Source organism: Ursus arctos, unplaced genomic scaffold (assembly GCF_023065955.2).
Source record: "Ursus arctos isolate Adak ecotype North America unplaced genomic scaffold, UrsArc2.0 scaffold_32, whole genome shotgun sequence".
NCBI classification, from domain to species: Eukaryota; Metazoa; Chordata; class Mammalia; order Carnivora; family Ursidae; genus Ursus; species Ursus arctos.
The window spans coordinates 18,498,064-18,514,149 of NW_026623008.1; the positions used below are offsets into that span (position 1 = coordinate 18,498,064).

A 16,086-nucleotide genomic window follows, 5' to 3' on the forward strand; every position below is an offset into this window, starting at 1 on the left:
CTACATACCACAGCCTGCTAGATTCCCATCCCTGGATACTAACTGGATTTTCGCTACCTTTAGTCTCAGCTAGACCAAATAATCATTTCCCCCATTTCCCTGCGGGTGTGTTGTCTGAACCCCCCCCCCCCCCCAAAAGACCAATTTCCAAACCAGTCAAATTCCCCGGTGGAAAACAATGGAGACTGACACTCACTAATTGAAGCAGGACATGAATTTGTTGGAAGGACACCAACCTGGTTCAGGGAAGGGGCAGATGTAGAAGGAGGCTCGCAGCTCAAGACGCATCCAAGGGCCCGGAGAGGAGCTTCGTGATTCCGGTGCTGCTGCCAGGGCCACCAGACGTCACGGCCTGGGCACGGCTGCTGTCCCCCACAAATGATCTGCACTGTCCTCTGTACCACCTTAGTCATCCCTGAATTCAGGGCAGGCTCCTGACTGACGGACCCTGTGAGGCTCAGCCTCTACACTGGGAGGACAGCCGCCTCTGTAAGGTTCCCCCCCAGGAGATAGTCCCACAAACAAGAAAGGGGTTTGAATGCTGAGCGGGGGGGGGGGGGGATCGCATAAAACAGCAAACGTTACCCTTGGCTAGGCACCTTGCTAGCATTTTTGCCTGCCTTTCCTCAATGGAATCTTTCACAATTATCTTCCGAAGGGTGTTACTTTTATCAACCTCACTTTGTAGCTGGGGAAGCAAGCTCTGAGTTTCTCCATCAGTAAGAAACCCAGAGTTTGCGGGGGGGGGGGGGGTGGTCCTCTGAGGACCAGGCTGTGCATCATGGATGTCAGACATTTCAGAGCCAGGCTCTTGGAGGGGTTGTCCTGAATTTAGGCCAGCCTTGGTCTTTGGGTCTTGCACAGGCAGAAGGAGCCTGCCAGGTCTGAGTGCTTCCTAATTCTAGACACTTCTGCTGTTGGCTTGCCTGGGGCAGGTTCTGGACCAAGGTGGCACCATCCCGGGGGCTGTGACAGACACAGCTGAGCCAGAGGGCTTCCCTCCCAAAGCAAATGGTGTATCAGGAGCCTGTGCTCTATGTCAGGCCTCAGGATGGGGGCAGGCTGTCAGGAAGCTGGTACGCACTGCTGTGTAAACTGAGAGACGCTGGCTTCTGAGAAACAGGCGTGAGCCCCTAACCCTGTGAGTGAGAAGAGGAGAGGGTATCTGAGAAAGAGAAGGGGCACCTGGGGGGCTCTGTCGGTTAAGCCTCCGACTCTTGATTTTGGCTCAGGTCCCGACCTCAGGGTCATGAGCCCGAGCCTCGCATCGGGGTCTGCACTCAGTGCGGAGTCTGCTTGACATTCTCTCCCTCACTCTCTCCCTCTTCCCCTTCCCCTACTTGCACTCTAAATCAATCAATCGACCAATCAATGAATCTCAAAAAAAAAAAAAAATAGAAGCCAGCCAGAGCCCAAGCATTGACACAGGGGCCTCCTGCTGGTGGCGCAGGTCTCCCCCATCTGAGGAGCTCTCCCTCCTTAGACTGGGGGATCCTTCCAGTGGCGTGACATCTCTTTTGGCTCTCAGGAGGTTGTGTGTGCAGGGTTGGACTGGGGCACCTAAGGATGGGATGTCTCTTCCCTCAGACTAGGCTAGGCTAAGTCTAGGTCCGTGTCAGCAAAGCCAGATTGGAACTAACAGAACTGGATGGAACCTGATCACCTCGAAGGGGAAACTGAGACCCAGAGAGGGGCAGGCACCTGCTGAGTTCATCTCCCAGAGAGCCCCTGACCAGGACAGTATCCCAGGACTCCTGCCTCCCAGCCAGGAGGAATTAGGGTGACAGCGTGAGGTATGGCCTGAGGAATGTAGCTCCCAGAGCCAGGCAGGAGGAGGCAGCCCTATGGGGACCTGGGCTTGGCGCTGGGCTGACAACCCCACCCATTGGAAGTGCCTTTGGTTGTTCTGTCCTGTATGCCTGAGTCCTTGGCCAGCCTCCTGGGTGATTGCCTCATCCCACCGAGGCCAACAGATGTGCACAGCCAGAGGTGCGGCTGTCAGTGGAATCCAGCTCTGCGCATCACGGACCGGGGCCGCAGGAGATGGAAATCTGACTTTTGATCCTGGCTGCCCCCTTTCCCTGGTTGTGTGGCCCTCAGCAGGGCCATGGCCTCCCTGGGCCTCAGTTTCTTCTCTGTCTAATAGGGGAGGCTCTTCACTCTTTCCCCAGACGTCGACTGAGGACCCGTGATGTGTCCGGCTCTGTACCAGGCCCTGGGCACGAGCCAGACCCGGTGGTCCCTGCCTTCAAGGAGTTTATGCTCCACGGGGAGCTGACACTGAGCAGCTGTAGCCGGTTTGATGAGCTCCCTGGTTATAAGGGTATTAACAGGAAACAGCTTCATTTTTCTCCAGTCACGGGCCCCAACTGATCAGTGGCAGATCCCAGGGTGTCGTGGTCACACTGTTATTACACGGCCATCTGTTGGAGATCCTAATCCCAGGGGCAATTCAAAGATTTCCCTTCGTTTGTCTCCAGGTGACAGACGTGTGGGACTTGGAGTGTGAGTGTGTGTGTGTGTGTGTGTGTGTGTGTGTGTGTGCACGCGCGCAGCATGGGTTCTTCTCTGGTCCCCAGTATCTGGGAGTATTTGGGAGTATGTAGTCTTGTTCTGGGATACTTCCCTCCCCTGCCATTTTTTTTTTTCAAATTTAGATTTAAATTTTTATTTGTTTAAAATCGCAGTAAAATGCACCTAAGATAAAAATCTATCATTTTAGCCACGTGGAAGCGTACCGCCCCACAGCATCAAGCACACTCGCCGTTGTGCAACCGTCACCCCGTCCATCTCCAGAACTTTATCATCGGCCCCAAACAAATCCACCTCCATTCTTAAATAACAGCAGTATTGAGATATGATCCACATAACATACAATCCACCCGTGTAAAGTGCACACATGAATGGGGTTCAGTACAGTCGCAGAGTTGTGCAATCAACATTACAATCCACTTTCGAACATTTTCATCACCCCAAAAGGAAATCTCCTCTCCACTGGAAACCCTCCCCTACCGGCCCCCCACCTTAGCCAACTGCCAACCTACATTCCGTCCGTGGATCTGCCTGCTCTGCGCATTTCATATAAATGGAATCATCCAATATGTGGCCTTTTGAGTCTGGCTGTTTGCACTCAGCACGATGGTTTTGATGTGTGGCCATGTGGTAGCTGGTGCTTCGTTCCCCCTTCTCTGTTGTTAAGGCACAGATGTCGAGGGAATCAAGGCTCAGGAGGCCACATCTCCTTGTTATCTACCATGGCTGGGCTCCTCCCTGCGAACTGATCCTGCCGGCTGCCGGTGCCCTCAGCGGGGCGGGTGTCTGAATGCTGGCTCTCTGCTGGGCTCGAGAGTGGGCTCTTTGGGGGTCCCATGGGAGCCCTGGCCTCCACAGTCCCCTGACGTGGATATCTGGCTCTTCCATAACCTCCTGTCCCCAGCTCCTGCCTGCAGCAGTCTGCCCCATGGTTCCTGTCTCGGGACCCTTGTGTGGTGGGATGCCTTCTTGGATCGGTACCTGAGATGGCACAAGCCCGGCTCTTTTCTGTGGCATCTACTGGCCCTCAGCAAGTGTCAGGCATGCAGGTTGCCCCCTGGCCAGTTCTTTCCAACCTACTGTTTCTCTCTGCTTCTCTCCTGCCCTGCTCAGGTGGGCCCAGAACAAGTCTGCCCCACCAGCAACTGTTTCCAGGAGGGAGATGCCAACCTCGCCTCCTAGCAGGGACCTTCTTACTTCCATAATAACATGATCTTCCTGGCACCTCTCCCACAGGCTTAGTTGGGAGGGGTCCCTGCATGAAAAGGCGTCTGTCCTGTACCCTGCCCATTCTTTCTCTTATACTGCCTTTCCCTGGAAGCCTGCGTGGGGTGGGATATGAGCGGGCTGCTGGTCAGTCTCAGAGACAAAAGACACCAGACTGGCAAGAGAAGTAAGGGTTTTGGTGCTACAAGTCTTGGGTTCTGGCCCCCACGCTGTCCCTCACTGGGCTGTGAGCCAGGATCAGTCCCTCCCCTCTTTGTCAGTTTCCTCCTTTGTCAAATACTCACCCTTCTTCCTCTTCCTCCTCTTCTTTGTCGTCTTCTTCTTCTTTTTCTTTTCTTTTTAAGATTTCATTTATTTATTTGCAGAGGGAGAGAGAGAGTGGGAGAGAGAACAAGCAGGCAGAGTGGCAGGCAGACAGAGAGGGAGAAGCAGGTTCCCCACTGAGCAGGGAGCCCGATGTGGGGCTCGATCCCAGGACCCTGAGACCATGACCCGAGCCAAAGGCAGACACTTAACCAACTGAGCCACCCAGGCGCCCCAGATACTCACCCTTCTTAATTTATTTTATCTCCATTTTACAGATGGCTCAGAGATGGGAAGCAAGGCAGTGGTGCCCAGGCCCCCCAGATCCAGCCCAGGGCTCTTTCCTCTACACCTGGTCATCACCCTCCCCGGGGTCTGCGTAGGGCCAGTCCCAGGAGACTCACGGTAGGCAGTCAATGCAGAGGCCCAGATTTCCGTAGGCTGGTGGCACTGGGGCTCTCATGATAGTCAGGCTGGGGGAGTGCAGCCTAAGCCAATCCCCTTCCCTACACCCACCTCTGTGCCTTCCTGGGAGCTAACTCTGATTTCCCTGGGGCCCCCTCTGATCTGTGCAGACCTCGCAAACACCAGACTTCAGCAGTGCCACAGCATTCCCAAGGGCCTCATACCTGGATCCCTGCTTCCCACATACTGCGTACCCGCGTGTGCTTGCCAATGCCGGGCCGAGGGGGTGAGAGGGAGGGGGATGAGCTCGGGAATCTGGAGCACTGCACTGCAGGAGGGGCGGATCTTCAGCTGGGCTCTCCTCTCCTCACTAGGCTTCTCCTGCCTACTCTCACCCTGGGCAGGTCTCAGGCTGAGAGGCTGGGAAGTCAGAAGCCTGACAGTCCTCAGTCCCTCTCAGACAGATTCCCATCCCTGAGCCCCAGCCCAAGGTTTAACCCTGACTCTGTTTCCAGGCCAAGACCCAAACCTGCCCTAGACCTCCGTGCTAAGTCCCAATCATAGTCCCTAGACTGAGCCCTGGACCTTGTTCCAGACTGGGCCCTGGCCTTATTCTAAGACTGAGCCCCCATCTTTTTTACAGACTGTTCTTTGACCCCAGTTCCAGGCTGAGCTCTGACCCAATTCCAGACCATTCCCTGACCCTGGTTCCAGGTTGAGCCCTTATTATAGATGAAGCTCTAAACCTAATCCCCAACTAAATCTTGGCTCTGGTCAGAAATTCAATCATTACCCAGCCCTAACTTCAGTCCCGACCTCTGTCCTTGGCTGAACTGTGACCGTGGCCACAGACTGATCTTAAATTTCCAAACAACAAGTCAACCCTTGACCTGAAACCTAACCTAAGAGGGAGCCAGGATCCCTTCAGACGGCAGAATCGGTGCTGGAAACTAGAGGGAGTATTAGTGTTTCACGGGGCACAGCTGTAGGCACTGTGTGTGCAGGCATGGAGGGGAGAACCGAGACCGGCAGCAGCCATCTCAGAGAAGAGAAGAGACTGACAAGGACTGGCATCCAAATAGGAGGGGTCTGGGAGGGCTCTGGAATTGAGGCACAACCCTGATTCTAATCCGGGCTCTCTCATGTGTTGTAACCCTACTTTGGGCGAGTCCCCTGGCCTCAGTGAGGTGGTTTCTTCATCTTAAAATGGACCCACTGCTTTCCTCATGGGTTGTGTAGCTCCTTGAGAGCACTGTTGTCCATCTTGCCTTTCGGGGTCTTATATACTGTCTCCTTTGCCTGAACAGCTATTCTTTCCTTGCTCACCCCTGCACTCCCAAGGTGAAATACCCCTTCCTCTAGGAAGTCTTCCTGAAGCTCCTTGTGGTGGATGTAAGATGCACCACGCAGATCGCCCTTCGGTGAAAGACTTGGTGTCCTGGGTCTGGGGTGCTGCCCACAGACAGCCTGCACACTTCAGCCACCACCCCGTTCAGGGCTGCCCATGTCTGGTGACTGCTCAGTGAGCACTGGCGGAGAGGAGAATCAGAGGACTCCTCCCAGCCCTCTCAACCAACCCAGGGCAACTGCGAAGAGCTGTTCTCACTCCAGTGCTCCCCTAGGGGCAGCTGAGGTCCTTGGACCAGTCCTGGGGTCTCCCCTTTCCTCCCACCTGGTTTCCTTCCCCTCTCTTCCATGGGTGTTGATCTCAGAACACTAATACACACCTACATGCTGACCTCCGTCTAAATTTCTGCCTCCAGAGAACCCAGCCTGTGACACCCCTAGTCCAAGTCCTGAGTCACTCCCACGACATGTGGTCATCTCCTTTGTAATGCTCACAACAATTTAGGGCACCTGTCTACTTTCACTAGAGTTCTTGTGCAAGGCGGCCGTGCACACACAGCACTAGCTCCCCTCGGGGCAGGTTGAGAGCACCAGGGAGGAACTGAGAGGCAGAGTAGTAGGGTGTCCGCAGCCCCTCGAACTCTCAACACGCTCAGTGTGGCCCTCAGCATGGCCAGTGTTCCAGCAGAGAGGAGCCCACCGCAGCCAGTGGGCCGGTCGTGCAACAGGCTCCAGGAAAAAGGACCTACCCATCACTCTTGGGCTCAGAGGGACGAGGGCACACGCAATTTCTCTAAGTAATAAGAAATACATTGAGGGATGTGTGGCCATGAGCCGCTCCCCGAGGACTCAGGGAGAGCCTCGAAGGTGTTGGCATGCAGGATCACCAGTATTTGCCAAAGCGGACATGGGCGGCTCCTGGCAGACGGGCCTGGTCCAGCCAAGCCAGCTCTCTGCTAAGCTACCAAAAGTGAGAGGGAAGTCGGGCCCTGCCAGAGTGCCCCAGGGTTGTCTCTCATAACAGTAGACACCTCGTGAGGGTAGGAGCTGAGTCTGTCTTGTTCCCTGCTCAATAAATTGTTTGGGTGCCGTATGGATAAATAAACACAGATCAGTAGATAAGGGACGGAAAAGCAACGTACAAACCTGAAGCATGATGCAAGGTGGAGGATCATGGGGGGGAAATGCTCCTTCCAAGGAGCATTCCTTAGGAAGGGCAAAGGGGAAAAAAAGGTCTATTAATAGACCCGATTAATAAACATTCAGCCAAGGTAAATGTTAACAGGAAGTACCTCTACAAATGTTGGCGGTCTCTCCCGCAGGGCTCAGGGTAGGCTGGCATGCGGGCAAAGAAGGCATCCTCCCTTCTGTTTGCTCAAGGCAGCCTCATTCCTAGGGCAGCCTGCCCCCTGAGTCCCAGAGTGGGGGCCACTGTCCAGGCTTGCTGCCTCCTGGAAGCTCACGCTGCTCCAGCTACTCCTGCCCCGGAGATGCTCCCTAAACACGCCAAGTTTGTTCGTACCTCAAGGCCTTCCCCCCTGCCATTGCCCGTCTTCCCCTCACTTCCTTTAGTTTCTGTACAAACGTCACCTCCTCAGAGAGGCCTTTCCTGACCCCAATCTAACATAGCTGTCGCTGTCCCCATCACTGCTCATCTCTCCCTCTGCCTCTCTCTCTCTCTCTTAATTGCCTAACTCTGTTTTAATTTATTGAAGGGACGTATTGCAACCTGAAATTGTATATGTAATAGATACGGTTTTAAAAAACAATTATGTTTGTCCAACTCCCCCTCTAGAATGAGGACAGGGAATTTTTCTGCCCCATTTACTGCTGTATCTGCTAGAAGAGTGCCTGGCACCTGAGTAGACAATAAAACGAACAAATAAGTTAGGGGTGACCTGGACAGAGTCCCTGTCCTCAACCAGCTCCCCTTCTAACAGGCAGCGCTGACAGCTAACCAGTTTCTCCACTGCAGGCGGGTGGTGTGATGGGGGCACGCAGAATGCTCTGGGGGCAGTGAGGACAGCATATAACCCTGCTGGGAGGGTGAGCAAAGGCTTCCTGCGTGAGGCTGCATCTCACCAAGACCTAAGGGCTGAGTGGGGTCCTCCAAGTGCGGGGGAGGAGGAGTGAGTCCTGGACGGAGGGATGTACAGGCTCAAAAGCCTGAAAGCAAGAGAAAATCTGGCAAGTTGGAGGAAGGTAAAGAAGTTTTGTGGGACTGGACCAGAGAGGGGAGGAGAGAAGGGGTGCAGTAGAGGCTGGGTGGTGGGCTGGGCAGGGGTCCCCTCATGAAGGACCTGGAGCAGACGCTGAGCTTGGAATGACATAACCAGATCGTACTTCTGCATACCAGTGTTTTCTCACCATATCCAGCATCTCTTGTCCCAGTGATCGAGACCGTTCACAGAATATTTTACATGTAGCCTACTCATTTTATGTATATGCATTCATTTAAAAAGGAAACCCTTGTAACACTATCCTAATTTGTGTCAAATGTGCAAAGTGACAGTAAAATGAAACCTAATGAAAATGAAATATTCTTACATTCCATTGCCTGCCTAAGGCCCTGATCCCAAAGTCTACCTTCTCTTGTTAAAAAGGGAGGTTAAAGAATCAGCAAAGTGCTAAAGACACAATAGCACCAGGTGGGACTTTCTCCTTGACGTAATCACCAGAAAGATGGAAAGAGGAGTCAAAGGGCATATATATTCCTTGCTATGTGATTCAGCGTTACTTCAAGCTGTGTCTGGATTTCTTCTAAGATTATAACTCCGTAAAATAATTTTATGCACAACCACTGGTACAATTTCCACACTTTGAGAAACTCACTGTAAATGTTTCAGGTGTCTTTGAATGGGAGTAGAGTATAGAAGAGGAAATGGAGCAAATGACCAAGAAAACTAAACAAACCAGTCAATCAAATTTTGTCCCCTAAGCCTTCCTACATTGGAAAACCCACTCACCCATTTAACCACCTGGGCATCTACCTGCCTCCCCCTGTGCCCACCCACCTTTTTGCATGTCTGCTCACCCACTCACAGATCCCATTTACTTACCCACTTCCTCACCTGCCTTCCATTTACCTGAATATATGCACCTGTCCCATCTACCAAATATATGCACCCACTCCCTCCACCCAAATACTCTACTTAACATTCCCCATCCATTCCTTTGTCTACCTATCCACCTATTTCCCATCCATCCATCCATCCATCCATCCATCCATCCATCCATCCACCCACCTATCCACCCACCCAACCTTCCATCTATCTATCCATCCCACATAACAAATTCCACACTTACTCTCTTAACTCCTGGTTCTAATCTTCCTAAAAATAGAAACCGTGGCCATGACCTCTTTTATTGAGTTCTGATTGGGGGTTCATTGCCTCTTACAAGCTTTGGTTCCCCCTGAGCTGCCCCTTAGGTTGTCCCTAAACGGAATCTCTGAAAATCACCTTATTCTTGTTGTTCCTGCCCTCTTCCCCTCATACACTCCTCCCCACCATGGGTTTTATTTACCGTAACCTTACCAGGGCAGTGTCCTGGATTGTCAAAACTGAAAGGGACTGCAGAGACCACTGAGCCCAAAGCTTTCAGCTTCTAGATGAGAAAGCTGGGGTCCACAGCAGGCAAAGTCACAGATTGAGCCAGTCACAGTACTAGTAAACTTTTCTTTCCTAAGCTAAATCCTTTAGTCCCCAGAAACTGCTCATGGATTTCCAAAATGGCATCCTATGACATCATTTCCTTGAGTGGCTTTTCACTCAAGGACATGGGCTTCACAGAAGAGGGGGTTGTAAGTGGTCTGGTCTCTTAGTCCCTACATCCCTATTTCCTAGAGGACAGGATGTGTAAGATTTTTTTAAAAAAGATTTTATTTATTTATTTGAGAGAGAGCATAGGCAGGGGAAGGGCCAGAGGGACAAGCACACTCCCTGCTGGGCAGAGAGCAGGACATGAGGCTTGATCCCAGGACCCTGAGATCATGACCTGAACAAAAGCCACTTAATTGACTGAACCACCCAGGTGTCCCTAAGATTTTTTTTTTTTAAAGCAGGGCTTGAACTCACAACCTGAGATCAAGACCTGAGCTGAGAGCAAGAATCGGACATTTAACCAACTGAGCCACCCAGGTGCCCTGTGAGATTTTTTTTTTTTTTGAACAAAGGTTTCTGGTGCTAAGAAAATTTAAATCCTTTGTTCTCATCCAATGCCCTCATTTCATGGACAAGGAATAGGTCCAGAGAGGAGAAGGTTCTTGCCCAAAGTCATACGGCAGGTAAGTGGCAGAGCAGGTTTGCTAACCAAGGTTTCCTGGTCTTGTCTTTTTCCTTTGCTGAGCATCTGCTGACTTTACAGGGACTTGAGTTGTGGTGGCTGGGGAAGAGGGAATGCCATTCTTTTACTCCAAGAATTCCCAGACCTAGCTTAGGGAGGGCAAGTGATCCCATTCGCTGCTTATGGACTGAGGACATATTACATTTTAAAAATCAAATGTGGTCCTCTGGACTCCTGGACTCCCTTCACTGGGCCCTGGCTGCCAAGGGGAGGCGAGCAGGGGTACCAATTATACCTACCCCACGCCCTTCCTTTCTGATGGCTCTCTCTCCTTAACAAAATTCTGCCTGTTAAAGTTATGAGAACTGAGCACACTTTGTTCACTGTGATTGTGGGTTTTGCTGCTGAAATTGATAATCCCTCTTGGGAGAGACATGAGATGCTTTCCTCCCTTGATACGCAGTGAGAATTGCTCTCTGCTCCCTAGTGGAGGGTAGAAGTGTCAGGGTTCTGTGGACTCCTCTAGCTCAGCTGTATTTGAAGCTCAGCCTATCGATGTACTGTGGGAGCCAGGGGCCAAGCTCCACAGCATCTGACCTTGTCCTGAAACCTTCCACCTATACCGCCTGTCACTCTCAGAGTTCTCTGGGCTCGTCAACATTTGCTAAAGCATCATCCTTGTTTATTTATAGGATGGCTGTATGCCCTACCCCTGGCCTTTTAACACAGGTGAACTTGTCTTTGCATGACATAATGCAGCTGCTGCCTGAGTTCAAATTCCAGCTGCCCTGTTTACTAGTTATGTGCTTTTGGGCAAAGTACTTTTTTTTTTAAAATATCTTTTTTTTTAAAGATTTTATTTATTTATTCGACAGAGATAGAGACAGCCAGAGAGAGAGGGAACACAAGCAGGGGGAGTGGGAGAGGAAGAAGCAGGCTCATAGCGGAGGAGCCTGATGTGGGGCTCGATCCCATAACGCCGGGATCACGCCCTGAGCCGAAGGCAGACGCTTAACCGCTGTGCCACCCAGGAGCCCCTTTTGGGCAAAGTACATAACCTCACTTGGCCTCACCTTCCTCATCCATAAAATGGAGCTATAAACTAATAGGAAAATCAGAGAAGATAGGAGGTAGAAGATAGGAGATAGAAGTGAGAGATGTGAAGGAAGAGGAGAAGAAGAGCAGAGGAAAGAGACTTATGGGCAGAAGAGAACAGCATGTACAAAGATCCTGTGGCAAGAGGACGCAGAGTGATTCCTAGGGACTGAAAAAAGGCCCAGGACGGTGGAGATACTGTAGCATGGCTTACTCAGCATCTTTCGTAGTGTGCCTTCCCGTACTAGAAAGACCAAGAAGCTAGCCTTCCGAAGCCAGGCCTCCAGAGCATCACCACGGATGCACTGCGGACATTAACACTGTAGGGCAGAATCATGCCACTCTGATTTGGGGGCGAGGAGACTTTGTTTTTCTGCAGCAGCTGCTGCAAAGGGCCTAGTGTCTAGACCCTCGTTTGCGAAGAGCTTGGGGCCCCCATTCTCTCAGGGGATCAGGGCAGGGTTTAGTCCTGGAGCCAGCCGTGGTGGTGCCGGCATCCTGATCTCCCAGTGTCTTGACCACAGCAGAGGCTGCAGTGTCATTCTGGGGATCATTTCTGGAAGCTCAGCCAAGAACCCACCTCTCCAGCCCTCCCTACAGTGCTGTGGGTACCTTTTCTCTGTCTTAAATTCCTTTCTGCTTAAAGGAACTGGAGCGGTTTCTGTGATCAGAAGCTGAGGCCGGCTGTGGTGGATCAGAAGGCCACCAATTCTTCCCCATCAAGAAATGGAGCTGCTTTTCCTCCCCTTCAACCTGGACTGGGTCTGTGACTTCTTAACCAAAAGATAGTGGCACAAGTGGTACTCTATTCCAGGCCTAGCCTTGAAGTTAAGAGCTAGACGTTTCTACATTTTACCTTCTGGAATGCTCACTTTTGAGACACTCCAGCTGGCATGCTGTGAGCATCCCAAACCACATGGAGAGGCCCTATGTAGCCTTTGGTCCACAGGGCCGGTTGAACTCCTAGGCAACAGCCAGCATCCATCACCAGACAGCTGAGTGAGCATCTTGGAGGCCCAGGCTGGTTACAGCTCCAGATGACGTCAGCCTCAGAAGAACCACACAGCAGAGCCTAGTCAAGCCCAAGAATCACAAGAGGTAACAAACAGGTGTGGTTTTAAGGCACTACGTTTCAGGGTGACTTGTTATGCAGCAACAGATAACCAAAATACTGACTGATGCAGGTGGGAGGGGGTAAGAGGAAGTGAGATGAAGCTGGGCAGGTCAGCAGGAGTAAATTACGTGGAACCTGGTTGGCCATGGTCAGGAGTTTTGTTGTCATCCTGAGAGCAGAGGAAAACTGTGGCAACATATTAGGCAGAAAGACGACATGTTCGCATTTACCCTTCGTACGGACCACCCCGCCTGCTGTGTGGAGAACAGACTGGAGAGGTGAGCCAGCCTGACTCACCTGTTGTTAAGGCTGTGGCTTGGGCTGGGGGGAGAGGGGTAGTAATTGAAAGGGAGCAAAATGGGTGGCTCAGAGATACTTAGGAGATAAAATTGTAATGTTGGGTGATGGCTCGGGGACAGCTGGTCATCTATGTGGGCTTTACCCATTCTGTTCCTGCTACTCTCAGGGCCCCTGTAACTCAGTACCTCATATCTCTACGGAGGCATAAAAGGGAACGAGCAAGGGCTCAGGTGTCAGATACATTGGATGTGAATCCCAGATTCACCCCACCCCCTACCTTCTGTGTTACTTTGGGCAAGTCACCTAACTGCTCTGGACCTCACTCTCCCTCTTCAATCAAATGGAGGTAATAAGAAGATGATCAGATAATCCCACTGGTTTATTGAACAGTGCCTGGCGCACAGTAGGCATGCAATAAGCAGTTGTTGAATGAATGAATGTAATGGACTGGAACCAATGGGGTACGGGGGGAAAAATGGCCTTATTTTTCTTCTCCACCTGCAAACTTCTTTGGTCAAAGGCAGTTTTTCCTTCTTTGACTCCTGATAACAATCAGGCAGATCCATGACTTTCTGGTCCCTTTGGGCTAAAATAACAGTTTCATTTTGGTAATTAAAACTCACTTCCAGTAATTGGAAAGTCCATTCTGACCCAGTGAAATGTAACATTGTGATTTCCCATCCAGTTCAAAGCTCAAACAAATCCCTCCTTCACTGAGTACCTACTATGTGCCAGACCCTGTGCTGGGGGCAGGTAGAGTTGCCAGATCAAATTCAGGAAGCCCCATAAATTTGAATTCCAGACAAATTAGTGAATAATCTATTAGTATATGTATGTCCCAAATACTGCACGGGGCATACTTACAGTAGAAATTATCTATGAGGTGCACCTGGCTGGCTCAGTCCGAGGAGTACGCTGCTCTTGATCTCAAGGTCAGGAGTTCGAGCCCCATGTTGGGTGTAGAGATTACTTAAATGAATAAACTTAAAAAAAAAATCATTGGTTGCTTATTGGAAATTCAAAGGTAACTGGACTCCCTGTATTTTTATTTGGTAAATCGCAGCCCTCATCCGCCTTGCCCTATCCCGGGGGTGTATGAGCCCTCCCTGCCTCTGCCAAAGGCATTTGACTCTAGGTGAGCAGACAGGTTGAGGAATGCCTTTCTCTCTATTTTCCCCTTAGCCCATTTGCCCTGACGTATATCTGCAAGAATGGTTTGAGCGGCACTCCTTTGTCCTCCTGACTGGCCCCACTGCCTATAGGTTTCCACTGTTACAGCTACAATCTTTTGATCTTCGGAAACTTGTTTCTTTTCAGATGGTTAGGAAAGCACGTCTCCCTCTGGGAGGGTTAAAGCTCTATCAGCTAGTACTTTAGGTGACATTGGACGGCGAGCAGGAGTTTCTGAGAAGAGCGCTCAGTGGTGATTTCCTGGAAGGGGTGGGGGAGGTGCTGCCAGAAGGGTGGAGAGTGGCCTGATTCAGGAGTGAAAGGGACCCAAACTGGGGATCCTAGGCCCAGCTTACTGGCTGAGCAGGATACTCCCTACCCTTATCTGAGCAACAGGCTGAAGGGAAAGCACCTGGAGAGGGCCTGGAAGAGGCCACTGTCCACCTGGGTGGTGAAAGGGAAGCACAGGGAGAACTGGGCTGGAGACGTGGACAGGGACAGGCTAAAGAGTGTGGGTTTGGGGCAAGGCTCTTCCTCTTGGGCTACAGAGCCCCCATCTTAACATGGACATTTGGGGTAGCCCACCAGACCCCTGTCCCCGTCTCCTTTGATCTTTATCTCTGCCTCCCCAGGGCGAGCTGGACTTTCTGCTGGGTCCTGCCAGTCCCCCTCCCAGGAGAGTCTGCTGCTGTGTCTGCCACCCTCTGTCGCCACGGGCACGTGGGGCCTGGCACAGAGGGGGATGCACATGCCCACGGGAGGGACAGCCTTTCTCCCATCTGTCCTCAGGCCCTGACCCTGGTTTTCTGTCCAGAAGCGGAGACCAGGTACGGGGGAGGGCAAAGAAGGGAAGGGACCACTCTCCTGTCTTTAGCTCCTCCTTCCGCTGGCCTCTGTAGGTAATCACTGAGCCTTTGGGGGCTCCTATCGTGTAAGTAGTGTTACTTCCAGTTTTCCCCACTGGCAGTTTAGGGCTCGGGGTCCTTGGTTCCTCTAAGTTACAACCCATTGATCTGCTTTTCTGCCTTCCAAATTTTGTTAATGTTATCTCTTTGTGCTAATTATCCCTGTGGTTTTATGCCTTGAAAAAAATCCCTTTTGCCTTCATGTTAGAGGAGCGTCAGGAGGGAGCCGAGTTGGGTGTACGCATGCCCCATCTGTCTTACTTAACCGGATTTCATTGTCACTCTGATTTAATCTTTGCAACAATACCAAGGGGCCACTTATTACCCTCATTTTCCCAATGAGGGAACTGAGGCTCAGTGATGGTGTCCACAGAGCTTCTAAGTGGCAGCACCTGGGACCTCCCACAGCCCTCTGTCTCCAACACTCTTTTCATCTTACACCGCTCTCCTGGCAGTGTCCCGAGAAGGCTGTGCCCTCCTCACCCCCCAGAAGTCGGCCTCCTGTGTGGTAAAACCCCAGTTTGCCGGAAGGACGCCTTGGGGTGATCACGCCTTCCTCCATCTGTGTGTCCTCTGCCAAGCCTTGTGCAGGAGCTGAGGCACTATGCGAGCGATAAGCTACTGTCGAACACAATTAACAATCGGCAATGACCTTAATGTCCAACGATGGCAGATTGGGTAAATAAATTACGGTATACCCATTTAGGAAATACTATCTGGCTGTCAGAATGATGAGGTAGAAGAATGTTTAATTTCATGGAAAAATGCTCCTGACATATTGGTAAATCGAAAAAAGCACACTTTCCAAGCAGTATGTGCCGTATAGCAACAATAACACACACATATAATAACAAATTAATAAAAAAGCAAGTAACACTTACCTGCAACCCTTGATCCTTGAGGATAAGTTCCAAGCCAATATTCAAAGTCAGAAGGAATTCTCTCTGCCCTAGGATATGAGATCAAGTCTTAACGCCTTAGTTCTACACTTCTCCCACCTCTACCTCCCCTCCCTCGCGATCCTGAAGCCTGCAGTTCACAGCCCGTGGAGAAGAAAGTGCACTGATCGTTCCTTCACCCTTACCTGGGGCTTCGTGAATTTCTACTCCTGGAATACCGTGGGTACTGAGAACATTTTAGATAGTCAAGTTTTCTTTTTACCATCAACCTGGGCACTTGAGAACACCCCTGTCTCTCTCTCTCTCTTTTTTTTTTTCCTTTGGGGGAGAGTAGGGGTGAGTGAGTGAGCGAAAGGGAGGGAAGTGGCAGGGAGTTTGAACGCTGAAAGAATACCCCCACTGCACACTAAATGAGGAAAAATGTACCAGAAATGTAGCCACAGCCTACTTTACGAAACACTGGATTTCCTTTTCTAAAGTTCCCCTGGACTGGGATAAAGATTTA

The 16,086-nt window shown here is 51.2% G+C and overlaps 1 protein-coding gene across 7 annotated transcripts in view; it reads left to right on the forward strand.

Moving 5' to 3' along the window:
- The window catches only part of LDLRAP1 (low density lipoprotein receptor adaptor protein 1), a 49,486-nt gene extending 35,851 nt beyond the window's left edge, over window positions 1–13,635 (forward strand). For 2 of the 7 annotated variants that reach the window (XM_044390625.3, XM_044390626.3), the window contains exon 9: window positions 11,840–13,635. In XM_044390625.3, the coding sequence (XP_044246560.1) occupies window positions 11,840–11,963 (124 nt within the window). In that variant the 3' untranslated portion in view covers window positions 11,964–13,635. Of the gene's footprint in view, window positions 1–4,340; window positions 4,468–9,877; window positions 10,230–11,839 lie in introns of those variants that run through there. The other 5 variants (XM_026517007.4, XM_044390624.3, XM_044390627.3 and 2 more) reach the window with 5 other exon arrangements.
- The last annotated feature ends 2,451 nt before the right edge of the window (window positions 13,636–16,086 follow it).